This window comes from Mustela erminea, chromosome 20 (genome assembly GCF_009829155.1).
Source record: "Mustela erminea isolate mMusErm1 chromosome 20, mMusErm1.Pri, whole genome shotgun sequence".
Lineage (NCBI taxonomy): Eukaryota > Metazoa > Chordata > Mammalia > Carnivora > Mustelidae > Mustela > Mustela erminea.
The window spans coordinates 33,379,112-33,405,210 of NC_045633.1; the positions used below are offsets into that span (position 1 = coordinate 33,379,112).

General features: G+C 54.8%; 2 protein-coding genes across 5 annotated transcripts; one reads left to right on the forward strand and one right to left on the reverse strand.

Moving 5' to 3' along the window:
• Window positions 1-20: 20 nt before the first annotated feature.
• Window positions 21-7,223, reverse strand: ZP3 (zona pellucida glycoprotein 3). Of its 2 annotated transcripts, none has more exons than XM_032326901.1 (8): window positions 6,896-7,223; window positions 5,127-5,245; window positions 4,135-4,238; window positions 3,878-4,055; window positions 3,667-3,784; window positions 863-954; window positions 596-738; window positions 21-250 (listed from the first exon to the last, which is right to left on the reverse strand). In XM_032326901.1, the coding sequence occupies exons 1-8, from the start codon at window positions 7,211-7,213 to the stop codon at window positions 30-32; spliced, it is 1,293 nt and encodes a 430-aa protein (XP_032182792.1). In that variant the 5' UTR covers window positions 7,214-7,223; the 3' UTR covers window positions 21-29. The 2 variants fall into 2 exon arrangements, with proteins under 2 accessions (XP_032182792.1, XP_032182791.1); XM_032326900.1 differs by lacking the exon at window positions 6,896-7,223 and adding an exon at window positions 5,503-5,769.
• SSC4D (scavenger receptor cysteine rich family member with 4 domains) lies at window positions 244-26,099 on the forward strand. 3 transcript variants are annotated; one of them, XM_032326899.1, is made up of 14 exons: window positions 244-564; window positions 3,157-3,236; window positions 3,414-3,464; window positions 5,194-5,297; window positions 16,923-17,121; window positions 18,720-18,755; window positions 19,006-19,311; window positions 19,970-20,047; window positions 20,821-21,135; window positions 22,287-22,364; window positions 22,935-23,009; window positions 23,121-23,432; window positions 24,376-24,453; window positions 25,074-26,099. In XM_032326899.1, exons 5-14 carry the CDS (start codon window positions 16,956-16,958, stop codon window positions 25,388-25,390), a joined length of 1,761 nt encoding a protein of 586 aa, XP_032182790.1. In that variant the 5' UTR covers window positions 244-564; window positions 3,157-3,236; window positions 3,414-3,464; window positions 5,194-5,297; window positions 16,923-16,955; the 3' UTR covers window positions 25,391-26,099. The 3 variants fall into 3 exon arrangements, with proteins under 3 accessions (XP_032182790.1, XP_032182788.1, XP_032182787.1); XM_032326897.1 differs by lacking the exons at window positions 244-564; window positions 3,157-3,236; window positions 3,414-3,464; window positions 5,194-5,297 and adding exons at window positions 11,920-12,092; window positions 12,247-12,421; window positions 13,862-14,016 and having other exon boundaries at window positions 22,935-23,432; XM_032326896.1 differs by lacking the exons at window positions 244-564; window positions 3,157-3,236; window positions 3,414-3,464; window positions 5,194-5,297 and adding exons at window positions 11,920-12,092; window positions 13,862-14,016 and having other exon boundaries at window positions 22,935-23,432.

A 26,099-nucleotide genomic window follows, 5' to 3' on the forward strand; every position in this document is an offset into this window, starting at 1 on the left:
CACCACACCCCAGAGCTCACTTTCTTCTTTTATTGGGGAACAGACACAGGGCAGATCACAGAGCGGGAAGCAGCGCGGCGCCTCCGGGAAAGGACCAGGACGAGGGTAGCCAGAGTCAGAGAGAGCACCGTGGCCAGGCCCAAGCCCAGCATCACAGAGGCATGAGGGGACGTGGACCCCTCCGCCCCAGGATCACCAGCCTTTCCCAGGAAGATCAGAGGCCCCACGGTGATCTCCGCTTCTTCGGTCACTGAAAGACACAGGACACCTAAGGGTCACCTTAGTCCCAAAGCAGGGGTCAGATTGAGGGTTTTGCTCTGTTTCAGCAGATCAAACTAGGTTTTCCTCTAAAAACTGTGCTATCTCCCCACACTGCAGATCATACCCTACTGCGAACCCCTGGCTGATGCTGGGGTGGGGGTTGAGCCCCCCCATAAGCCCCCCAAGGTTTCTATGTAAGAAAGTCCAGATCAGCCTTCCCTCCAGCAATGAGGAGCCTTACGTGGGTCACCAAGGAGGAATGTCACCCTGCCGGTACAGCAGGTACCCTAGACAGAGGGGAAGGTAAGAGCCTCAGAGGGGTCCTAACACCTACCATGCCTGCGATTTCGGGTTTGGGAAGCAGACTTGCGCCCCCTTCTCTCTAGACGGGACAGCCTCCTGGAACGGCCTGGAAGGCCACAGCTGCCTTTGTTACAACAGCGACAGATGTCAGCAGTGCCTTCTACGGGGGACCACCTGAGCAGGGGGAGAAAGGAAGTTGCCCTCAGGAAGCGGCGAGCTGCTGATGTACATAATAGGGGAACAGACCCCAGGGAGGCCACTCGGGCTTTCCACCCCCATGTCTCGGTCTATCCCTCACCTCCTGCTGGACTTGATAAAGGAACAGGCTTTGTTTAGCTGGTCCGGGACTCGGTCTGCCAGAGTGACCTTCAGATGGCACGTGATATAGATCTAGAGGCAAGAGAGTGGTTTCTTGTGGAATTCTAAGCTGCACCAGTGACTTGAGGAAGCCTGTGCTTTGGAACTCCCCCCAGAGTTACTGGTTATTTTAGAGACAGGAGTAGAGAGTCAGAGGAGAAGCTGTCCAGATGTGAGCAAATAGCTGATCAGATTCTAGATTGCAACCCACCAGCTTTATACACACAACCTTCTTCCCCAAATTCCAGCCAATCACTTACTGCCCTATGACCTGGGTGGGATCAGGGAATAAAAATAAGATAAAATCTTGGCAGAGCCATCCCCAGGCAGAGGTTTCCCCTCTTCATTCTCCAGGTAGTGTCTTGGCACCCCTCTGCCAACCCAAGGGCACAGAAGTTCTACCACCTTCTCTGAAGTCTTCTACAGAGCCACAAACCTTGGCCACCACCTAGTGGCTGAGCACGCCAGCAGGGAAGCCACTTCAGGAATTTGAACAAAGGGGAGGATGTACTTTTAGCCTCCGGCTTTTTTAATTATTATTTTTTAAACTTTTAAAGTGAACTCTACACCCAACATGAGGCTTAGAACTCAACCCCAAGGTCAAGAGTCCTACATCCCACCAAGTGAGCCAGCCAGGCGCCCCAGGCCACCAGCTTTCTATCTGCCCCAGCAGAGGGCTCTTGGGTCCCTTAGAATCCTTACTTCAGAGGTGCCTGGGTGGCTCAGTGGGTTAAAGCCTCAGGTCATGATCCCAGAGTCCTGGAATTGAGCCCTGCATCGGGCTCTCTGCTCAGCAGGGAGCCTGCTTCCTCCTTGATATCTCAAATAAACAAGATCTTTTAAAAAAAAAAAAAATCCCTATTTCAGGAAACCACTGCTTTTATCTTCAAGCTTCTTCCTAGCACATTTGATGTTAACTGGGGCCTAGGACTCTGAAATGGTTCTCTGCTCCTCTTGAATCAAGGTTTACTTCTGTGCCTGCGACACAGTCAGCCAAACCACCCCACCTATTGGGAGAATCTTCCCAGAACTCAGGCTACCTTCCATTGATCAGCAGCATCCTCTGGTCTCTGGTGCCCTGCCCCTCCCCTCACTCCCAAATCCCTAGAGATGCAGATACCAGCTCAGGTTGCACCTGTGCTGACCACCACCCACATGAAACCTTATCCCCTTTCTCCTCCCCACTAGGACACCTCTGAAGTTGCGTGCACTCCCTACCCCAACTAGGGTCCTCTCCCGTAGGACATACAAGGTCACTGATCTGGGTGATCAGGACCCTTGATCAGGACAATCTGCCCTTGATCCCCAGCCCCACCCAACCCATCAGGAGCTTCTGGGCATCTCCCCAATAGCCTTGATTCACACCCTTCCTGTTAACCCATCTGTATCAAACTTCCTGTTCTCAGGACAGAACTGGGGCAGGGTTGGGGGGGCAGTTTCAGTGTCATCTACAAATTCACTGTGTTCATCCCTTAATGCCCCTCAGCCATAGGAGCCTTTGGTTTAGTGGTTTGTAACCCCAGCTGCATATTAGAGTCCCCTAGGAGCTTAAGTAGTTTTTGATCATTTCCAAGTAAAAGAATATTTTACAGTCATTCATTCACTAGTCTAATGGTAGAAATCTAGATGATAGGTGTATAGGTATTTGCTGTAAGATTCTTTCATCACATGAGGATTTCCATTATAAATTAGAAAAGGGATGCTAGTCCTTACCGCAAATCAGTGAAGATACAGGATTATATGACCTTTCCAGGTGCTTAGTACAGAGCCAGAATTTAGGGGGGAAAAAAAATCCCTGCTCCAATCACTTCCCGACTAGCAATTCCAAATTTGCATCCCCTGCTCCTAGCTCAGGAAACTAAGATCTACTTGATTTTTATTTGTAAAATTTTACCAGCACTTTCTGGCTAGAGACCAGCCCTACCTGTGCTTCCTGCCCCAGCCATCAGAAGCAGTCCACACTTTAGCTCCCTCCCCCTCTACCCCCCCAGTTTCAGGCTGGGCTTTCTAGCTTAGCAGTTCAAAGGGTGTTTCCCAGAGCAGCAACATCAGCAACACCTGGAGATGTGTTAGGAACACAGAACCAAGTCCTGGGGGTGGGGCACAATGTATTTCAGGAACCCCCCCCCCAGATGCTGCTGATGCACTCCAGTTTCAAGAAGTCACTAGTCTAGTTGATGATCAAGAGACTACTGCAAGAAAAGAAATTCGTATCTGCTTTCCTTGCCCTTCCAGAAAACTCCAGGAAGGCTGACACCTGTTTTTCTCAACCCTTCCATCTGGCTTCCGGCCCTATGCACCCTGGCAAAAACTAGGTTAGTGACCTGGCCCCCAAATGCCACAGTAGGTGGTCCTCACTTCATCTGAGCCATCAGCTCCTCCCCTGGTTTGTTCTATTTCTAAGACCCCAGATTCTCTCCACCTTTCATGGGTTTCCACCACCCATTCTTCTTCCTTGAAGATCTCACTAGAGCCCACAGCTTTATCTGCAGAGTTCAGAGTTTTGGGACAGGGACAGAGCTATCAAGTCCTTGCTAAAGGAGGTAGGTGATGACCCACAGTCAGTAAGGCTGGTCAGGCTGCCCTGTGGCTCAATCTTATTCCAAGTCCCTGCCCCCAGAGCAGGCGCCACACCCAGCATGGGGCTTGAACTTACAGCACTGAGATCAAGAGTCACATGCTCTACTGACTGAACCAGCCAAGTGCACGTCCCCCTCCCACAGTTATTTTTTGAAGGTTCATTACCATGTTTCTGGAGTCATTAGCAAAGTGGAACATGTCCACTGTAAACTGCAGTGTCTCTGGCCTGGGTCTGGGCTCTTTGAAGGACGAAGAGGCATCAGAGAGACCATCCACAAGACAGCTTTGAAGAGAAGGGACAGGAGTCAGGTGCTGAGGAAGATGGTAGAGATCAGGTTGCTCTAAAGGCTCCCTAGGGAGGTGGCCCGGCCCTCACCCGTGGAAGTCCACGATGGTGTGACGAGGGGAGACACTCCGGTCCGGTGTCAGTGTGGCCACACAGTGGTCCACAAACAGTCGCAGTGGCACGTGGCTACCAGTGTGGACTTCGGCCTGGAGGTAGGCTACGTCTCCCAGCTGGAAGGTGGGGGACCGCTTCTCAGAGCCCCAGTCCTCTGAAAGGCACACAGTCCGGGGTGAGACCACCAGAGGTCTCCCTGCCAGCCCCCCTCCCTGCCGGCCCTCCCTGCTTACCCTCCATCAGGCGGAGGGAGAAAACCAGCTTCTCCTCTGAGAGCATCGTGGTCCTAAAGGGCACCCAGGTGGGCAGGATGGCCTGGCTGCTCACGTTCCTGTGCCTGTGGAGAAGAGCAGCCGTCCACGCGGGTCCCGCGCTCACCCCGCGGGTCCCGCGCTCACCCCATCCGGCTTCCATGGAGTGGGGGCGTGTCTCTCGTTTCTACCTCATGGCAGAGTCCTCAGCTGGGGCCCACCCAGGCAGCGAGTCCAAGGCCACGGAACAGACACAGAAGCCTGAGCCCACCCCTCGGCCCTCCAAACTCCACACCTGCAATGTGTGAGGCCACCGCAGCTGAGGCATGAAAATGCGATACACCTGAGTTCAGAGTTGGGCCTCTAGACCCAGATCGGCTGATCAGGGTTAACCCCAAAGGCTCAGATTTTGGGTCTGAGGCATTGAGCCCTCCCTGCTAAGGCTTGATGGATTTCCCTCACCTGAATGCATGTGTTGGGAGAAGCCAGTGGGCTGTGATCACCCAAACCTTGAACCACCCCGTGTGGAGTTTTGTTTTATTTTTTTTTTTTTAAGATTTTATTTGACAGATCACAAGTAGGCAGAGAAGCAGGCAGAAAGAGAGGAGGAAGCAGGTTCCCTGCTGAGCAGAGAGCCCGATGCGATGCGGGGGCTTCATCCCAGGACCCTGAGATCATGACCTGAGCCGAAGGCAGAGGGTTTAACCCACTGAGCTACCCAGGCACCCCTGCACGGAGTTTTTTTCCCTGAACTTCCAACTTTGAACTTTAAGATGGCCCTGGGCTGGGCAGCCCTGCAGCTTCCAAGAGGGAGCGGCAACCCGGCCGCATTTCAGAGGCTCCAGGTGGACTCTGCAGGCTCACCGCCCCCTCCTGGGGCAGAGGGCAGTGACCTCAACCTAAGGACTTACTTAGACCCTTCGCAGTCAGGCTGCCAGACGCCGATGATGGGAAGGGCCCTGGCCCACACTCACCTGGGATAGTGGCACTCGATGGGAATCTCGGCACGGTTAGTCCTCAGGATGGACAGGTTTCCCGCAGGGCGGGGGCTGTGGAGCAGGAAGGTGGTGTACACCAGAGCGCTGTCGGTCACCTGAACGGAACGGGAGGGGTTAACCCCACCAGCATCACCGGCTCACCACACAGTAAGAGGGTGCTGCTGGGAGCACAGCCCAGGGGAGGTGGGGAGAGCCCAGGTCCTGGCCTCAAAGCCCACCTTCCTGCGGACTCATGGGAAAGCCTGAACCAGGTCCCACCCTTGAACCTCCATTTACCGCCCCCCCAACCCCAAAATTATGATGCCACCCCAAGGGGTTTGGATGGGCTGTGTCAGACCCAAACGGTGCCCACCGGCCAGCGGTCTCGGGCACGGGCTCCGCGTCCCAGGCTGCCATCCCCACATCCCCATCTCAACACCGTTTCCTTTTGGGGGTGGAAGGCTGGCGGGGAAGGCCTGGGGCCAAGAAAGACACCTTGAAGAACCCAGAAAGTTCCAGGAGTTTTTAATTCACGGCCACAGCCGTGAAGACTCCAATTGCCCTTCCTTTTCTGACTTCTCATACCCCCATCACAGAAGGGGAAACTGGGTCAGCGGTGGTTTGAAGCAGGAAGAGCTCAGGCAGGTGCTGCCGGTACGGACATCCTCCAAGCCTCCCCCCACCACCGCCAGGGGACCTGCCCAAACCACGCAGTCAGTAGGGGAGACTCTTGGCTTTCTGTTAGTTGGGGCCCCGGATAGACCGGCAGCATCATTTGTGGTCTGCCCAGTTCAGAATTTCAGAGCATCAAACCAACTACTGCTGTGGCCCCAAGGGATAATCTGGCAGGAATGTGGGACCCCGCCCTGGAAAAAGGTGTGACCAGGTGGTTCGTATTGGAGCCACCCGGAGGACTGAAGGACGCTGTTAGCTGGCTCTGGCTGCTGCTCTGGTGTAGCACAGGAGATGGGAATTGGGGTTTTTAAATGCTCCTCCGATGGTTTTAATGCCCAAGGTTTGGGAGTTACTCAATTAGAATAATTCCTCAAATAACCCCTGGGGTTCTCTGGGCTCTTCCTGGGGAAACAAGAGCCAGGAGGCTTCAGGGCAAGCCCTGGGGTCGGAATGGGAGGGCAGCGTAGAAGATCAGAGCCCCAGGAGGCCTCCAGTACTTACTGGGCTTGCCCACGCCCTAGCCAAGCTGAGTCCAAGGCCTGGGGGGCAAGAGCCCAGGACAGAGAAGAGGCCAGGGCTGGGGGGTGGCAGGAAGGGGTCCAGGGAATCGTGGACCAGCTAGGGGTCCTGCGTCCAGTCCAGCCCTGCCTCGCTGGAAGCCCCTCCTTGGGCCTGAATTACTTAGCTCCTACCTGCCTCCCGCATTAAGCGTTCCCCCCACTTCCTGCGGCTACCCCCAGGGGCCCAGTTTGTGCCCCAGGTTCCTTAACACAGAGGTGATCCAGAAGCCCTTTGCCCCCTCCCTCCTGGATGCCTTCCAGGGGTTCAGGGACTCTCAGGAATCCGAGTGGGGGATGCCCCGTCTGGCCCCAAGTGCACGGCTGTCTCTGGCCTCCACCCCACCTACCTGCCTCCCGTCACTAGAGGCGAGCACTTTCAACCACCCCCCACTTTCAACCCACGCACCGATCCCAAACTTCAAGCCTCAGCGGCTCCCCGCCCCCAGCAAGCCAGAGGGCTCCAGCCCAGCCCCCCCGCTCCCTGGCCCTATGTCCACACTCCCCACAGCCACCAAGGGGGCCCAGTCTCACCTGGACCCCATTGCCACACTCATGCAGCCCGACCTCAAACCTGACCACATCCTCCATGTCCGCGGAGACCAGGGGCTCACAGTTCTCTGGACCCAGGGTGAGGTCTGCAGGCCGGACGAGCTTCCCAGTACCGAAAAGGTCTTTGCTGACAGTGACCACCAGCTGGGCCTCCAGACACTCCACCACCACAGGGGGCCTAGAGGGCAACGGGGAGCTGGTCTCACCGCTCCAAATGGTCTGTGAGTAGCATAGCTCCGTGCCTCCCAAGAGCAGAAAGCAGATGAAGACCCCACAGCTCAGGTCCATGGCTGCTCCCATCACCTCCCTGGTAACGCCCGGGTGCCACCCCCCCCCAGCCATCTTATATCCCCGATGATGCCCCCTGCACCTGGGCTCCCACGCGCCTCCTTTCCCCAACCAATCAGTGGGCCAGTCCCCCACCTAGCGGCTTCGCATCACCTGGGAGCTTGTTAGAATGGCAGACTCCCCGTCCCACCCCGGATCTACCAAGTCAGAATCTGGTGTTTGATTCTCTCCCCAGGTGATCTGTGTTCAAGTTACATCGGACAAGCGTGGGCGGACCGTCTTGCCCCTTCCCTACTCCCGCTGCCATGTGTTAGCCCTTTGCCGGCCCATCGAGGGAGTTAAGAGTGGTCCCAGGTCTCCGGGGGAGAAAGGTCTTGACTGGAGGGTGGGGAGGTCTGATCCGGGGTGGCAGGGAGAGAACAGGAGAAGGGCTTGTTAGGAGACCAGGGAATTTTAGGGGTCGTTGCTCAATTTTACAGGAGATAAGAGGGGAGGTCAGCTTAGGTGGAGGCAGCTGTGTGAACAGAGGCAAAGAGAGGGGACTAGGCGTGCTTGGGAGAAAAGCCCGGGGGGGTCATAGGTGCTGGATCTCAGTTCCCCAGGAGTGAGGGTGGCGGTTTAGGGAGCTGGGAAGGTGCATGGGGTGGTCTGGGGGACTCTGGTTGGATAGGGGTAGGACTAGAGAAGGGGGGTCAGAGGGCTACTCGATCAGTCCTGGTAGGAGAACTGTACAGATTAACAGCACTGGGGCGCCTAGCTGGCTCAGTGGAGCACGGGACGCTTCATTTCAGGGTCATGGGTTTGAGCCCCACGCTGGGTGTGGAGATGACCTAAAAATAAAAATAAAAAATTAATGGCACCTAATCCCTAGGGACAGGCGTGTGGACTCGCTTGCAAATGCTTACTTCTGAAGTAATGAAACCGTAGATTTAAGTAGCTTAAACAGCTGAGTGCGGAATCTGATACAGAATCAGGTGGGCTGGATCCCACCACCCAGGAGATCTTGACCTTAGTCAAAACGCAGTTGGATGCTTAACCGACTGAGCCATTCAGGTGCCCCAAAGATTTTATTTTTAAGTGATCTCTATACCGAACAGGGGGCTCGAACTTACAACCCCAGGATCAAGAATCGCATGCACCACTGACTGAGCCAGCCAGGCACCCCTACTCGGGAAGTTTTAAAGAACTAATTGGCTTTATTATTTGGTTCATGAATCATGCAGCACACCGTCTAACAGGTAAAGGGGAACCCCAAAGGGCCACAGAAAATGAAAGGTTTTTAAAAATAGAGAGGAAGTGGGGTGCCTGGGTGGCTTAGTGGGTTGAAGCCTCTGCCTTCGGCTTGGGTCATGGTCTCAGGGTTCTGGGATTGAGTTCCGCATCAGGCTCTCTGCTCAGCAGGGAGCCTGCTTTCCCCCCGTCCCCCGCCTGCCTCTCTGCGTAATTGTGATCTCTGTCTGTCAAATAAACGAATAAAATCTTAAAAAAAGAAAATAGAGAGGAAGGGGCACCTGGGTGGCTTAGAGAGCTAAGTGTCTGACTTTGGCTCAGGTCATCATCTCAGGGTCCTGGGATCAGGTTTTGAGTCGGGCTCTGTGGTCAGTGGGGGTGTGTTTGTCTCTCTCCCTCTCCCTCTCTCCTTCCCCCCCTGCCCCGCTCATGCTCTCTCTCTTTTTCAAATAAATAAAATCTTTAAAAAAATAAACACAGGGAGTAGAACACAAGAAATCGTTAGAGAGAATTCATTGTTTTAGGCAAGGTCGCCCTCTGAAGGGGAGCGGAAGAGATCTTTCAGTAAACGTTTTAGTGCTGACCCTAGTGCAGGAAAGTCCTAGGTTGGCTGGTTAGAGGTTACATTTCTGGGGTGCCTGGGTGGCTCAGTAGGTTAGGTGTCTGACTCTTGATTTCAACTCAAGAGGTCATGATCTCAGGGTCATGGGACTGAGACCCAAGTCTAGCTCTATGCTCCGCAGGGAGTCTGCTTCTCTCCCTCGGCCCCTCCCTCCCATGTGCTTTCTCTATAAAATAAATAAATCTTTTGGGGTGCCTGGATGGTTCCATCTGTTGAATCTCTGACTCGGTTTCAGCTTGGATCCCGATCTCAGCATAGTGAGGTTAAGCCCCACATCAGGCTCCAGGCTCAGCGGGAGCCTGCTTGAGAGTCTCTCTCTCCCTCTGCCCCCCCCCCACAGTCTCTCTCACTGTCTCTAAAATAAATCTTAAAAATAAATAAATACTTTAAAAAAAAAGTTACATTTCTTTTTTTTTTTTAAAGATTTTATTTATTTATTTGACAGAGAGAAATCACAAGTAGATGGAGAGGCAGGCAGAGAGAGAGAGGGAAGCAGGCTCTCCGCTGAGCAGAGAGCCCGATGCGGGACTCGATCCCAGGACTCTGAGATCATGACCTGAGCCGAAGGCAGCGGCTCAACCCACTGAGCCACCCAGGCGCCCAAAACGTTACATTTCTGAGGGGTTGAAACTGCAGATAGATTAGGTATTAAATCTTGGTTTACTGACTTGGGTCCTTAACACAAGTGATGCCTTTTGGGGCCTGTGGTTTTCTTTTTAACCTACCTACCAGGGTCAGAGAAAGGGGGCCAGCTGTGGCCCGTGGCCCCAAAGAACAGCTAGTTGGAGACACTCTGTCTTAGGAGTGGTGGCCCTCTGGGGAAGGGGCCTCTCCACGCTTGTAGCTCACAACTGTGTTTGTGGACTGTGCTGGAAATAGGGTGGGGTGGGCTGGGAACTAGAAATGAGGGCCTCCTTGAAACCTTGGGATCCATCCCCTCTCCCTCTATGCCCCGGAACCAACCCCTTCGAGAAGGATCCAGGATAAAAGGACAGGGGACACCTGATTGGGTCGGTTGGGGGGACATGTGATTCTTGATCTCAGGGTGGTGGATTTAAGCTCCACTTTGGGCTTAGAGTTTACAAACAAAAAACAAGACAGGAAGAAATTGGGGAGGGGGTGAGGGCGGAGGAGTGTATGCACTTGAAGTGCGAGTAAATTTGTGTGTCCCCCTTTCCAGAAAAAGGACCATGGAGGAGACTAGCCCGTCCAGCCCCCAATCTCCCCAACTAGCCCAGATTCTGGGTCTTTTGCATTTTTCCGAGAAGTGCTGCCCCCTGGTGGCCAAAATCACCAAAGGCGGAGCCACCACCCCAGAGGGTTTTCCTTGAAATTCCTTAAGAGCCCAGATACTGGTCTCTAAATGCTAATCCTTTGTAACTGGGGGACCCAGGGCTCCTTGGAGGACTGGCGGATTCCAGAGCAAGGGCCAGGAAAGTACAAGATCAATCTGGAGTATCTTGATATGGCAAAAAAATAAATGATCACAAAATGATGAGGACATGTCAAAAGGACACAAGCCAAATTGAATGGGGGGTGGGGAGGTGGTCCCACTGGCCAAGCTGGGGACAACTGTGCATCAAATGAATGAGTACAACAAGGACTCCACATCGAAGTAAGAATAAAGTAAGAGTCCAAGGGCATCCATTCTGACAATGCATAAAAACACAAAAATGGAAATATTTTTCCATGAAAGGGAAGAAGTTTCCTTACAGTAGAACACTATCATAGGAGGAAGGATCGTTTAGAAAATGATCATTTGGGGGCACCTGGGTGGCACAGTCAGTTGAGCATCCTACTCTTGGTTTTTGGCTCTGGTCCAGATATCAGCATTGTGAGATCAAGCCCCGTGTCTAGGGCTCTGTGCTCAGAGGCCAAGTCTGCTTGAGATTCTACCTTTGCTCTCTCTCTCTCAAATAAATAAATACAATATTTTTTAAAAACCTGGAAATAGGGGCGCCTGGGTGGCTCAGTGGGTTAAAGCCTCTGTCTTCAGCTCGGGTCATGATCCCAGGGTCCTGGGATCGAGCCCCGCATCAGGCTCTCTGCTCAGCAGGGAACCTGCTTCCCTTCCTCTCTCTGCCTGCATTTCTGCCTACTTGTGATCTCTGTCTTTCAAATAAATAAATAAAATCTTTAAAAAAAAAAAAAAAAAAAAAACCTGGAAATAGGGGCAACTGGGTGGCTCAGTGGGTTAAAGCCTCTGCCTTCGGCTCAGGTCATGATCCCGGGTTCCTGGGATCAAGCCTGACATCGGGCTCTCTGCTCAGCAGGGAACCTGCTTCCCTTCCTCGTTCTGTCTGCCTCTCTATCTACTTGTGATCTCTGTCAAATAAATTAAATCTGTTCAAAATAAATAAATACATACATACGTACCTGGAAATATATGTTCAACCTCTAGGTGATAGGATGTTTTGAAAATCTACAGTGCTTTATTTTATTTATTTAACAGAGAGAGAGATCACAAGTGGGCAGAGAGGCAGGCAGAGAGAGACGGGGGAAGCAGGCTCCCTGCTGAGCAGAGAGCCCGATATGGGGCTCGATCCTAGGACCCTGAGATCATGACCCGAGCCGAAGGCAGAGGCTTATCCCACTGAGCCACCCAGGCACCCCTACAGTACTTAAAAAAAAAAAAAAGTCACGTGTTCTTTTAACTGAGCCAGCCAGGTGCCCCACTTTTATGGATTTATCTATTTAATTTCATTTTTTAAAGACTTATTTATTTATTTGACAGAGAGGGAGAGAGAAAACCACAGGGAGAACAGCAGAGGGAGCGGGAGAAGCAAGCTCCCCACTGAGCAGGGAGCCTGACGTGGGGCTCAATCCTAGAACCTGGAGACCATGACCAGAACCAAAGGCAGACGCGGAACTGACTGAGCCACCCAGACACCCCCAGAGCTCCTATTCTAACTAAAAGAAGGAATGAAAATCCTCCCTGGGATCTCAGGGCTCAGAGGTCCCTGGTGACCTTAGGAAGAGTTGCTTCAGCGGAGTGGTGGGCACTGAAGGCCGACCAGAGCAAGCCAGGCCTGGAGAGAGGTAAGGGGGTGGACATGCGTGTGTGTGCAGCGCTTTCGTGGAGTCTGGCTGTGAGGGGGAGGAGAGGGACAGCGCCCCGGCTGCAGGAGGGGGGCCCGCGATGTCTCCTGGAAGCACACATGCCAATGCTCGCCTGCTCCGATCTCCCTGCTAGAAAGAACTTGCTGATGCACCGTGAGGAGCTCAGGCACTGGGCAGCCTCTAGTTCCAGCACCTTCTAAGGCTAGAGCATCAGAGCCAAGGTGTCACTCCTGGGACATCCTCCAGCCAGGGACAGACACAGAAACTAGGGCCTGACCATTTCTACCATGAGGATCTACTGACCACAGGTTGAAAGGGTTTATGTCACTTGCTTTTCTTTTTTTTTTTTATTTTAAGATTTTATTTATTTATGTGACAGAGATCACAAGTAGGCAGAGCAGCAGGCAGGCTGGGCGGTGGGGGGAAGCAGGCTCCCTGCTGAGCAGAGAGCCCAACGGAGGGCTCGATCCCAGGACCCTGAGACCATGACCTGAGCCAAAGGCAGAGGCTTTAAGCCACTGAGCCACCTAAGAGCCCCTGTCACTTTCTTTTCATGACAGAGACCAGAGGATGCTCAGAAGCCCTGGGTGAAGCATCCAGTTGGGAAAGAGCAGCTGAATACGGGGGAGAAGACACACAGATGGAGAGAGGGAGGTCCTTGACGAGGCAGAAGGACCGGGGTCTGGACTGCGGGGGAGCCGTTCGGTCAGGCCAGGGGAGGAAGAAAGAGCCAGGAGGGAAGGAGAGTTGGGTGCAGACACACGAGGGCGAAGAGATTTGGGAGCAGGGTGACGGCAGACCTCCCTGCAGAGAGTTTTCTCTTTCTCTGAGAGACGGGAAGCAGGATCAGGCCCCGGAGCCGGGAAATTAAGCCCTTCCAGGAGCCTGGGCTGTGTTTCCATTTTCCCCTCTAAGCCTCCTCTTCTCACCTGCAGGATAAAGAGTTTGGACGACACCCCCCGGTCCCCAAACGTGTTTGATCCCCAGGAGCATTTCAGAAGTACACTTTTGGGGGACCCTATCTGTGAATGTCCACAGCAGAGTGGTGGGGCTGGGAATTTGTATATATTTTTAAGGAGCCCCCCTGCTTCCCCTGGGGGCGGATGTGGGTGCACAGCCAGGTTGGGGAAGTGCCCTGCGGGGCTGCTCTGGCTTTGAGAGTTTGTGGTTGGGGAGGGAAGGTGCACAGTTCCAGCAAAGCATTACGGAAGCCTCAAGCTATAGAAGCCACATGCCTGCTCCCGTCACCGATAACTAGAAAAGCCCCAAAGCTCAAAAGGCACCAGAAGTCAAGGGGAATGACAGGAAGGCAAAACGAGCAGCGAGATCAGAGGCCCTACCTGCATGGAGAGCCCACTGCACGCACTCTGTGGTCATGTTTCCAACCCCACCGCGGGACGTGGGTCAGGGCTCGATGGAGGGGACTCCCTGGGGCAACCGGAGTCAGGGCTGGATCAGGCCTGTTGCAGGAGCTCAGGGATGCTTGGCTGAGCTGCCTTTCTGAAACCCGAGCCCTAGGCTAGGAGGAAGGGCAAGGAGGGGCTGCCTGGCCCTGAGAGTCCACGCCTGTCCCCCCCCACCCCGGAGCTCCTCCTCTGCCTGGGTGCCCCTTCCCTGGGGCTGCTTCAGACCGTGCGGGTCACCTCCACTCTCCCTTTGCCTCCCTCTGCCCCCGAGGTCGGGTGGGGACAGGCTGGGGCCACCAGCCAGCTCCATGGACGGGGACTTTGCCTCTGCTCACCTTCCAGCTCTGGAAAGAAAAGAAGAAGAAAGGTCTGTGTTGATTTGCTTTTGGGGGATCCTTCCCCCTCCTAAACTCCTGGGGGCAGAAAAAGTGATTGGAAATTTGACCTTGGAAAGACTGTGGAAGAGGGGACAGAAAGAGCCTAGAACATTCCCCCAGGTACGAATACTTCACTTTTGCTGGTGTGTGTGTGTGTGTGTGCATGTAAGAGAGAGAGAGAGAGAATGGCATGTTTTCTACTGGTCAGACGTGGAATTACTCTTGATGATCTCCCGGGCCCCTTCGGACAGCTTCATTCTATGATTCTGCAGCCCTAAACCGCACTCAGTCGTTCAACAAACATTTCTCGAGTACCCACCCTGTGCCAGATGCTGCCGTTGGATTAGATCTTGCCTCCACCCTCAAAGGTCCACAGAGAGTAGTAACAGTAAAGCAGGTACCAAGCGTAGGGCGGACCGGGCACTGGGCTAAACCTCTTATAAACTTCAGCTCCTTTAACCCAGCAACAATGGTTGGAGCGAAGTGTATTCCTAAGCCCATTTCACAGATGAGAACAGTGAGGGCACACAGCTAGTAGGTGTAGAGATGCGCATCGAGTTATGCTGCCTGCCTCCCCCCACCGCCCCGCCCCGAAGCTATAAAGGTAAAAGGTGCACTAATAAAGGGCAGGGAGGGAATGTGAGAGCTTCAGAGAGTCACAGTTCACGGAGGACAGGGAACAGGTAAGCCTCACTTCCACCTGGGGTCCCGGAGTTGAGGCAGGGCCAGGCCCCGATCACCGTGGAGCCCCTCAGCAAAGATTGGCCCATGGCTGCCCCCCCCTTCCAGTCCTCCAGTCCCCATCTCCCAGCTGTTCCCAGGTCAGGCAGAGGGAGTACAAAAGCTGATTATTCCACTGGGGGCTGTCCTGGGCCCCATGAATGGAGCGTTGAAAACCCCGTGCCCACATGCAGATAGGTTTTCAGTCCTTCCCCAACCAGACTGTTTGTACGCCAGGACGGAGGCCAAGCCAGGGGGAGACGGGGGCTCTCTCCTGCTGGGAGGTATCTCCCTCTCGGTACATCCCAGACCCGTCCACTAAACCAGACTCCCATTTCCCCCGCACAAGCCATCCCATGGCTGCCCAGGCACTGTATCAGACTCCCGCGGAAGGTCTGCCAGGAAGGGGGACATGGGGTCTCGCCGGGACGCTGCTTACGTGGGGCAAATGTTCGCTGAGCACTACACGTCCAATTTATGCACGTTGGGACTTGTATACCTCGATCCAAAGTTTATTTATTTATTTAAGGTTTTGTCCACTCATCGTCTTGAGAGGGGATGGGGAGAGGGACAAGCAGACTCTGCACTGAGCACAGAGCCTGGCGTGGGACTCGATCCCATGACCCTGAAACCAGGACCTGAGCTAAAATCAACAGTCAGAGGCTTAACTGACCGAACTGCCCAGATGCCCCCCCCCAAATTGATTTACTTTTTTTTTTTTAAGACTTTATTTATTTATTTGACAGACAGAGAATCACAAGTAGGCAGAGAGGCAGGCAGAGAGAGAGAGAGGAAGAAACAGGCTCCCCGCTGAGCAGAGAACCCGAAGCGGGGCTCGATCCCAGAACCCTGGGATCATGACCTGAGCTGAAGGCAGAGGCTTTAACCCACTGAGCCACCCCTATTTACTTATTTTTAAGTCATCGCTACACCCAACATGGGGCTCAAACTCATGACCCTGAGATCACAAGTCACGTGCTCTTCCAACTGAGCCAGCCAGGAGCCCCTCCTCAATTCAAAACTTTTTTTTTTTTAAGATTTTTTTAAAAATTTATTTATTTGACAGAGATCACAAGCAGGCAGAGAGGCAGGCAGAGAGAGGGGAGGAAGCAGGCTCCCTGCTGAGCAGAGAGCCTGATGCGGGGCTCGATCCCACGATCTTAAGATCATGACCTGAGCCAAAAGGCAGAGGCTTTAACCTGCTGAGCCACCCAGGCACCCCCTTAACCCAAACTTAAACAAGCGTCTTCAAGGGCTTCCTACTCCAGAGGGATAGAACATCCCACGTGGCATCTAGTTTCCTACCCTTCCCCATTTTGGAATATTTGAGAGTTAAGGGAAACCATGTTTCCTTGATTTCCGCCCCCCCCCCCCTTAATTTGACTCATTTCTTCTTACTTAAATTAACTTTATTATTTACACATATATATATATATTTCAAAGATTTTATTTATTTATTTATTTGTCAGAGAGAGACAGACAGAGAGAGTGCACATGCAGGGGGGAGTGTGGGGGGAGAAGCAGGCTCCCCGCTGAGCAGGGAGCCCGAGGCAGGGCTTGAACCCAGGACCCTGGGATCATGACCTGAGCTGAAGGCAGACTCTTTTTTTTTTTTTTTTTAAGATTTTTATTTATTTATTTGACAGAGAGAAATCACAAGTAGATGGAGAGGCAGGCAGAGAGAGAGAGAGGGAAGCAGGCTCCCTGCTGAGCAGAGAGCCTGATGCGGGACTCGATCCCAGGACTCTGAGATCATGACCTGAGCCGAAGGCAGCGGCTCAACCCACTGAGCCACCCAGGCGCCCTGAAGGCAGACTCTTAACCAACCAAGCCAAGCGTCCCTTTAAATTAACTCTAAAGAGAAAATTTATATTGCTCCAAGTAAATGGAAAACCAGAAGCCTTGGGCATAAATAGCACTGTTGAAAGAAAGAAAGAAAAGAAGAAAAGGAAAAGAAAAGAGTAAACATCGGCCACTAAAAGTATGTGGATTACCACCCGTGGCACCAACACCGGGCTTTGGGATGCGCTGAGCCCTCTGCAAGACCTCCAGGCCCGCGTTGGCCTCGGACCAGGCAACCCTCTAACTTTGCCTCTTACCACTTGCTCTCACACACCCTCCGCTCCCGCCAGACCTACCTGCTCGCTAGAGTCCTGTGCTCCGTCCTGTCCTTTCCAGGGGTCCCCGCCGTGGCCCCTGCTTCTGTCTCCACTCAGAATGCCAGATGCAAGCAGAAATGTCCCATCCCCCTAAAGCTCTCGCTGGGCCCCTTCCAGCTGGAAGTGACTGGGGATCTTTAATTCCAGATGTTCCAGCTGTGACTTCTCCACCGCCCCTTGATGGGACCCTCCGAAAGGCCGTGCCCTGGCTGGATGCTCCGGGAAGCAGAGATGCGAATTGATCCCCAGCGGACAGAGAGGAGCAGGGGTTGGAGGCCAGGAGACAGGAGCAACGCCCCTCTACCCCTCCCCCCAGCCCTGTCCTTCTTCCTCCTCTTGCCCCTGGGTGAGTGCCCTCCCCTAACTCCTGACCTGTCCCCTTTCCGGCTCTCAGGTTTTCCCAGCTGTACAATTATGGTGGGACGTGATTTGTCAGTGAGGTAGTTTCCAAAGTTCTTTCCAACTAACACTTGTTCAGGGTCGAGTTAAGGGTCTGCATTGGGGAAATGGAGGGCTCAGTGCTGGAGGTGAGGGCTCAGCCTACACAGAGTCTGGGCAGGTAGGGGACATTGGAAATAGGGAAGGAGGGACAGGAGTGGGCTCAGCAGTGGCTATTCGAAAGGCAGGGATGATCCTAACTTGAGAAAAGAAGAAACTCAGTCTCAGTTTCTTCATCTGTAGAATGGGTACAGTAGTACACACCTCGGAGCACTGTTGTAAGGATTCTACTAAGTAACGTACACGAATGTGTCTGGGACCTATAATACCCTGCATGCAAGCGAGAAGCTGTTAGGGATTTTCCATTTCCCATGCCAGGCCAGTTTCCCTGTTTACCTCCCCACCTCTCAGGCCATGTGCCCAGAATTGTGTGGTGAAGAAGAGTGTGGCTGTCTGGGTTGGAATTCCAGCTCTACTCCCTATTCACTGTATGGCCTTGAGCGAGTTGCCTAAACTCATGAAACCTGACCTTCCCCGTGTGCACAACCCTATCCACCACCTCATACGTTGTCTTAGTGGTTTAGTGAGCCGGGCACATAAAATGAGCACAGTGCTTGGTGTATACAGATATGAGGGCTCAAGCAGAAGGTCTTGTATAGGTAAATGTTTTGGGGGATATCCTAATGAATCCCAAAAGCACTTGAAGCAGAGCTAGTGACTGTGGCTTGGGGTGGGGTCAAAGGGGTGAGGCTGGGAAACACCTAGATGAGTCGGGCACAGCCACATCACCAGGCAGAAGGCCCAGAAAGGGGCACGTAGCTGGTGACCGGGGATTCGGAGGAAACCAACAGCACTTCTAGCTGAGGGCTCCAGGAAGGCTTCCCGGAGGAGGGGGTTCCGAGCTGTATCTGGAAGGAGCTGCAGGGCTGTAATGAGCCGAACTGTTCAAGCAGAGGACACTGCAGGGTCAAAGACCCAGAGACAAGACTGATGGGATATAAAGAAGTCGGAGGTGGAGGGATGCTGGGGGCCTGGTTGGCTCAGCAGGTACAGCGTGTGACTCTTGATCTCGGGGTTGTGAGTTCCAGCCCCACTTTGGGTCAAGATTACTTTAAAAATTTATTTAAACAATTAAATTTAATTTTAAAATATAATTAAAAAAAAAAGTCAGGGGAAGCTGGTCAGAAGGTACGAGAAGGTTTTGCAGAGAAAGCTCAGGGTCGGGGACTCCTGCGGGAAATGTGGAGTCTTGCAGTGGAGGGGGAAAAAAAGACCCCTGTTTCAGGCAGATCTCTCTGGGGTGATGGGAGATGGGTGAAGCAAGGGGGCCCACTGGGGCAGTCGCGGGGAGAGAGAGGAGAAGCTTGGAGAAGGCAGGGGAAGTGAAGAGGAGTGGGGTGGTGGTAAAGAGGGCGGTAGGGGACTGGGGGGGGAGGCTGTGTCCCCAGGGCCAAGAGGCCCAGGGAGGGTGTAGAGGGGCCAATGCTCCACGTCGTTCTGTTTCAGCCGGTGCCCTCCAGCCCGCCCCACTGCCCTTTCCAGGTAGGTGTCTCTGCCCCTCCGTGCCCTGCCCCCACGTACTCAGAGGCTAAAACAGATCCTCGGGGAGTGATGACTAACCAGCCCACGGTAACTCTAGAGGCCCCCAAATGGATTGCACTGGTGTCCCCATTGGACCGAGAGGGAGAAATGAGGCCCCAAAGGGACTGATCCTCCAGGCTTCACAGCAAGGTGGGCGTCCTGCCCTTCAGGCCCTGTGATCCCTCTGGTGCCAGCTCAACCCTCTCCACAGAGCTGAGGCTGGTGGGGGGCCCCAGCCGCTGCCGGGGGCGCCTGGAGGTCTTGCACGGCGGCTCCTGGGGCAGCGTCTGTGACGATGACTGGGATGTGGTGGATGCCAACGTGGTGTGTCGACAGCTGGGCTGCGGCCTGGCGCTGCCCGTGCCGCGGCCCCTGGCCTTCGGCCAAGGCCGAGGCCCCATCCTGCTGGACAACGTGGAGTGTGGCGGGCAGGAAGCCGCGCTGAGCCAGTGCCGCAGCCGAGGCTGGGGCGTCCACAATTGCTTCCACTACGAAGACGTGGCTGTCCTATGCGATGGTAAGCGGAGACCTGTGGCCAGGGAGGGCAGGCAGCAGAGCTGCAGGCTAGATGAATGAAGGGACTTCCACGCAGGAGGCCACGCCAGGGGGTGGGCCTTGGCTAGTCCTGGTTGTCAGTGTCCCAGTTCCGCTTCGTGGTGTGTTCTTGGCTGAAGGAGAACCAGCGTTCTTGTGTCTGTGTAGGGCTTTGATGGTTCCAGCAGAGGCCTCTCCCCATTTTTTAAATCAAACAAGTGGGGTCAGTACTGGCAGCGAGGTCCATCTGGTGTGAAGCTGCAGCAGAAATCTCTGAGAGGCATTGACCTTGAGAGTAAGGGTTCTAGTTTTCCAAGAAAATCACCTGGTGGGCTCATTTTAAAACACAGAGCGTGAGTTTCCTGATTCTGTAGGTCTGAGGTGGGGCCTGGAAATTTGCATTTCCAGTATGTTCTCAAGTCATGGGATGTTGCTCTAAGAAGTCATCTGAAGCCACGGCTTTCTGGACTCAGGGGGCCCCTTCTCCTCTCATACCCCAGGGTTCCTGGCTTTGACCCTTTGTGTGGCCAGAGGCCCTATGGCAGGTACCTTAGGGGTCCGTGTCCTGCTGCTCAGACAACCTGGGTGTGAGGATGAAGATGCATGTATCCCTCCTCCCTCCCACCCTGCTTCCTTCCCAGAATTCTTGCCCACGCAGCCGCCAACAAGGAGAGTGTTCACGAGTAGGGTGCCCTCTACAACTCCCCAGCACGGGAAAGGTAAGGGCAACACGGGGGATCACCTGGGCCTTAAGAACCCCAAGGGGAGTCTCCCATATCTACCCTTGACGGTGGTAAGAGAGGGATAACCACTGGGTGAGCTGAGTCATTCCGTCCCCATCCAGCCCCTCACAGCCCCCCAGGCTGCTCACAGGCTGAAGAGGGAGAGAGGAATCCATTCCCGTGGGATGAGTAAAAATAGCACAAGTTTAGTCAAAGAGCTGAATACCGAGCTTAATGCGATGGGAAAGTCAGATATGTACAGAAATGTGGGTAATGATGTAGAGCAAGAAAATCGAAAGTGCCCCAAAGGATGGACAGATAAACAGGCAAGAAGTCCAGAGGAGGAAGTGGGTCTCATCTACCGGGGATCAAGGAGGGCTTCCTAGAGGAAGAGTTGTTGGCAATGCACCTGGAAAGGTGAGGCGGTTTTCACTGAAGTAGGAAGTGAGGAAACAGCATATCCTATAGGGTTAGGATTGCTTAGGAGCGCGTGGACCAGGGTTAGGAAGGTTGGTTTTAGGCAGGAAATGACACACACGCGAAGCCAGTCTGTCCTGATCCCACAAACCTCCCCCGATCTGGGACTGTGAGGAGGCAGTGCCCTGGGGTAACTGGGTGAACAGCTCCTCCTTGGTTTTAGGTCCTGGGGCACCATGCACTGTGGGTACGTGCGGGGCCTGGGGCACTGTGGGCGCGTCGGGTCAGGTGCACTGATGGTGAGGGAGGCAGAGCCCTGTGGGAGCTGCGCCCTGTCCCCACCCCCCCACCAGGTGAGGGCAGCGTGCGCCTGGTGGGGGGCACGGGCCCGTGCCAGGGCAGGGTGGAGATCCTGCACGGCGGCCTGTGGGGCACCGTGTGCGACGACGACTGGGGGCTGCCGGATGCTGCCGTGGTCTGCCGCCAGCTGGGCTGTGGGGCCGCCCTGGCCGCCACCACCAACGCCTTCTTCGGCTACGGCACGGGGCACATCCTGCTGGACAACGTACACTGCGAAGGCGGGGAGCCCCGCCTGGCTGCCTGCCTAAGCCTGGGTTGGGGTGTGCATAACTGCGGCCACCACGAGGACGCCGGCGCGCTCTGCGCAGGTGCGGGCTCGGGGGAAGAGGGGCGGCCTGGGGGCGGGCTCGGGGGCGGGGACGGGGCGGGCCGGGGAAGGCTGGGGTGGAGGTGCCTCCATGCTCCCCGGTGCTTTCCAGGAAGACCCCGAAATTACTTTTAATGTCCGTCTCAGTACTGCTCTAGTAGTGCCTCTGTACGTCTTTGCGGTAGGTTTCATAGTATGGTGCCAGCAATATTATCTAGCAGCACCCCAAGAATGCCCCCGGAATTTTCTAGCAATTTCTAGGTACTCTTCATGGAATACTAAAGAGTAAAGTCATATTACTCTAGAATTGCACCAGAGGTACTCCTGAATTCTCTCACTGTAGTCCAGCGATGAATCCAGATTCTGGATGCTCTTATAATAGTATTTTCACCCACCTGGTCCTTCTCTCATAAGAATAATAGGACCAGGGGCGCCTGAGTGGCTCAGTGGGTTAAGCCTCTGCCTTCGGCTCAGGTCATGATCCCCAGGTCCTGGGATGGAGCCCCAGATTGGCTCTCTGCTCAGCAGGGAACCTGCCCCCTCCACCGCACCCCTCCCCCTCCCCCCCTGCCCCCGCCTCCCTCTCTGCCTACTTGTGATCTCTGTCAAATAAATAAATAAATAAAATCTTAAAAAAAAAAAAAAAGAAGAAGAAGAACAGGACCAGTAATGGCACTTCACAGCTGGACTCTAGTCTACAAGATACAAATTGTTTGTCCATGTCTCATAGCAAACCAGGGGCCCTCATTCCTGGTTTACAGATGGGAGAGCATAGGCCTCTTGAGTCAGAGCCTGACCCATGTTCCCATACCCAACCTGGGCAAAGCCACAGCTAACCTTGCTGCCCAGTCTCCAGCATGACCCTTGCTCTTTCTACTCCTATTTTGTCTTTAAGATGGGAGTGAATCTTGTTTTGCAAGCCCCTAATAAACTGTGGAATGTACAACAGTGCACCCCAAGTAAATTACATACATGGTCAAGCAGGGCAGACCTCCTTGGACCCCGGGGGGGGGGGGGTTGAGCCCCAGTGGGCTTTTTATTGGAAGTAACATCTTTTGTCTTCTCCAGGGACACCCTCCCATTCTCCCCTGACAGCCCAAGGCTGACCAGGAACCTTGGCCTCTGACCCTGCTCCCTTCTCTCCTGCTCTAGTGCTGGGCCCCCCAACTCTTACAGCACTACCACCCTTGGCCACAAGAGAGGACTGGGCCTGGCACACGGAGCCAGAAGGTAAGGAGCCCAGCCTTCCAGGCTGGAATGGTGTAGGGGCAAGGTAGGCAGGGCTGGGAATTAGAAAGGCTGTTCTGGATCTACTGGAAGGGGGCCCTGGCGCGCCAACCAGGTCTTTTGGCCAGATGGTGAAGAGGTGGGTGAGAGAACGAGGAACAGATGAAGCCAGGATGAAATCCAGAGCTCTGGAAAGTTCAGCAAGGCGGGAGGAGACAGTAAGGGATTGCTTTGAAGCTCTGAGGTAACGTTTGGGTGGGTGCTGAGGTCGGCAATGGAGTGGCCTCGAGAGGGTTGAGCTGAAGGTTGAACGAAGGCTGCCTGCACATTTGGAATTTGGTCTGGAACTATCATTAGGATCGAAATTAGGATAATGCCTGGAAATAGGACTCGGTTCATTCCAGTTAAGCTTCCCAAGCACCACAGGTGACCGACATGGCGACACTAGGATTGAAGCTGTGTGGGGTGCAGGTGTGGTACAGCTGGGGGATCTCGTAGGCGTCCCTTTGCCCAGCTGCAGGCCAGAAGGCCTCTTTGTCCCCTTCAAGTGCTCTAGATACCCTGTCTCTGCAGCTACAGGAGTTGGTGCCCTGCCTTCCAGGGAGATGGCACTGTTCACCACCGCTACCTGGGCCGCGGGGAAGAAAAGTAAGTGGCAGAGCCAGGGTTCTGGGGAGGGTGGGCGAGGGTGGGGCTGGGGCTCTGGAAGCCAGAGGTCGCAGCCCAGCCCCTATGGCCGCGGGCCTCTGCGCCCCGCAGGCGGGCGGCTGCGGCTGGTGGGCGGCCCAGGCCCGTGCCGCGGCCGCGTGGAGGTGATGTACGCCGGGGGCTGGGGCACCGTGTGCGACGATGACTGGGACTTCGCGGATGCGCGCGTGGCCTGCCGCGAGGCGGGCTGCGGGCCTGCGTTGGGCGCCACCGGCCTCGGCCACTTCGGCTACGGGCGCGGCCCGGTACTGCTGGACAACGTGGGCTGCGCCGGAACGGAGGCCCGCCTGAGCGACTGCTTTCACCTGGGCTGGGGTCAGCACAACTGCGGCCACCACGAAGACGCCGGGGCGCTCTGCTCAGGTAAGGCCGCCGCGGGACCGAGCAGAGGCACGTACTTCGGCGCGGGCGGGGCCGCGCGCAGGCGCGTACTGCAGCGCAGGCGGGAGGAGGCGGGCTGTAGAGGATGGGCGGGGTCAGGCGTGGGGGCTCTCTGCGGCACGGCGGCGTGAGCGGGACCGGAGAGGACGCGCGCACTGCGCAAAGGGAGGCGGAGCCCGACCATCGACGCGCTCTGCGGCTGCGCGGCGCGGGCGGGGCGGGGAAGGGAGCGCCCTCTGCAGTGGGAGTGGGGTGGGGCTTGGTGAGGGCGTGCGCTCTGCGGCAGGGAGGGGCGGGCCGGAGGTGAGAGGCGGAAAGCCCGAGACAAAGTCTGGAAATCTGTGTTAAGGGAGGGGCCGCGGTGCTTTGCCTCTGCTGAGTCAAGGACCCACAAAGCCCTAGTAAGCAGAGTTCATCCGCCTTCTGGGAGCAAACGTCTGACCTTCGGGAGGAATCAGTGGAAAGGGGTGTTTGTAGAGTCTGACCTGTTTTTAAATGCTTCTGTTCATTGATAACTTCACCCTCCTTTGGTGCCCTGGGCCTAATAGCTTTGGCCGCAAAGGGGTAGCTTCAAAGGCTTCTGCTTTGGGTCCCAGGGTAAAAGAAAAACAATCCTCATTTATTGATTTGAGAGAGAGAGAGAGCATGAGCAGGGGGGAACGGGCAGAGGGGAGAGAGAGTGGGGAAACCCACCACGACCCTGAGATCCTGACCCCACTGGAAACCGAGAGTCCGACTGAGCCTCCCAGGCGGTCCAGCAAACCCCACTTCTGATCCAAGTGGCAGAAAGCAGTTGTCCTTCAGGTCTTTTCTCTACCCCTAAATCAGGCTTCCCTTGGGAGGCCTGGAGGTAACCTGGCCTCAAGGAACATGTTCCTTAATGTGACAGCCACCTCTTTCTTTTTCTTTGTCCTTGCTGAGCCAGGCCCAGAGGAGCTAGGACTGCAAGTCCAGCAGGATAGTTCTGAGACCACCCGGGTACCCACTCCTCGGCCAAGGGACGGTAGGTGCTCACAGCCCTAAAGATGGAAGTAGAGGCATCAGGATAGGAAGGACCAGAATCCAGGGAGAGCATAGCCTGAGGTTACACGGCTCAACAGATTTGCACCAGGTTTGAGAATCTTCTGTGATAGTCTCTGTTTTCATTAATAGGGATATGGTGTCCAAAAAGAGGTGGGGGGGGGGGTTCAAGGGAGCAATCTTCAGGATTCCTAGGGACAGGAACCAAAATAAGGGAATGTGTCTCCTTCCTGAAGAGATAAATGACAGGATTCACTTTTAAACCTGTGAGTGAGTGGAGATGATGACCTTCAGGGGACACAATCACAGTCTCCAGAGAGCAGCGCTGGGGCTAAGGGTCTGGGGTTATGAACAGAGGACTAAGAACAGACATGGAGCACTCGGGATGTGCACAGCACCCCACAAAGGCTGGGGCATGCTCTTCCAGTCCAGAGACGGAGTCTGGACTGCTGCCCGTCCTATTTTAATCTGATTTGTCTGCCGTTATCCATCAGCCCCTAGAGCAATGCTGTGTCTCAGACCACCACTATTTTCCTCTTCTGTCTACCCCTTCATGGCCTGGCATGGGCCAGCCCCTGCAAGCTCTGATCCTTGTCTCCACAGGGCACCTGCGTCTGGTCAACGGAGCCCACCAATGTGAGGGGCGTGTAGAACTCTTCCTAGGGCAACGGTGGGGCACTGTTTGCGATGACGCCTGGGACCTGCGGGCAGCCACTGTCCTGTGCCGCCAGCTGGGCTGTGGCCAGGCCCTGGCAGCTCCCGGCGAGGCCCACTTTGGCCCAGGCCGAGGCCCTATCCTCCTGGACAATGTCAAATGCCGAGGGGATGAGAGTACTCTTCTGCTCTGTTCTCACATACGCTGGGATGCCCACAACTGTGACCACAGTGAGGATGCCAGTGTCCTGTGCCGGTCATTGTGACCCAGCCCGTTCTGCAGACCATCTCTTCTGGGAGCCTGCTGTGGCTTCTCCCTCTTCCTCCAGGAAGCCCTCCTCCTGTGACAACTTCAGTTCACCCTACCCTTCCCTCCTCTTGCCTGGGAGAGAACACACTCAGACAGTGTGGTCCTGCCTGGAGGAGCCTAGAGCCGGACTCTACCCATCAACTTTCTGTGTGACCTCACCTGTCATCAGCTACCATGGGCCCGGTTCAGTGAGAGCTCCCACTTTCTGCACAGCCAAAACATAAAGTGGGGAGAAGGGAATGACTTAACTCTCTTCTTTGGTGGGGCTCCTGTTAGAGCATCTTCCTGGAGCCTGGTCCAGGAGGCTCAGGGGCTCTCTGTAAATGGGGTATCTCCCTTACCCCCACCCATACTGGGATTCTCCAAGAAGAGGGAAGGCAAGAGAGGCCCACAGCTCTTAACTTTGACTGTCTAGGGCTGCAGAAGAACCCCGGTCATTGCCCTGGCCTTCTCCAAGAGGGCCCAGACTCAGATGGTGCTTGGCTGGACAAGGGGACTGGAAGGGCCAAAGCAGGGACAGTGGCCCCTCCCGAGCAGCTGGAACCAGCATCTCTGATTTATGCTGCCCCCACCACAGAGCCCCCACTTTGCAGTAGCAAAGAACCCTGGGGGACTGTAGCCACCTGTTCATAGGTGCCAAGTCAATAAAGCATTGTCCCCCCCAA

Excerpts from the sequence above, each read along its gene's own strand:
- ZP3 (XM_032326901.1), bottom strand. The coding sequence starts at position 7,213 with ATGGGAGCAGCCATGGACCTGAGCTGTGGGGTCTTCATCTGCTTTCTG. Across the intron at positions 4,239-5,126 it reads ATCGAGTGCCACTATCCCAG|GCACAGGAACGTGAGCAGCC; the intron begins GTGAGTGTGGGC and ends TCTTCTCCACAG. Across the intron at positions 3,785-3,877 it reads ACCATCGTGGACTTCCACGG|CTGTCTTGTGGATGGTCTCT; the intron begins GTGAGGGCCGGG and ends TTCTCTTCAAAG.
- SSC4D (XM_032326897.1), top strand. The coding sequence starts at position 16,956 with ATGGGACCCTCCGAAAGGCCGTGCCCTGGCTGGATGCTCCGGGAAGCA. Across the intron at positions 17,122-18,719 it reads CTTCCTCCTCTTGCCCCTGG|CCGGTGCCCTCCAGCCCGCC; the intron begins GTGAGTGCCCTC and ends GTTCTGTTTCAG. Across the intron at positions 21,136-22,286 it reads CGCCGGCGCGCTCTGCGCAG|TGCTGGGCCCCCCAACTCTT; the intron begins GTGCGGGCTCGG and ends CTCCTGCTCTAG.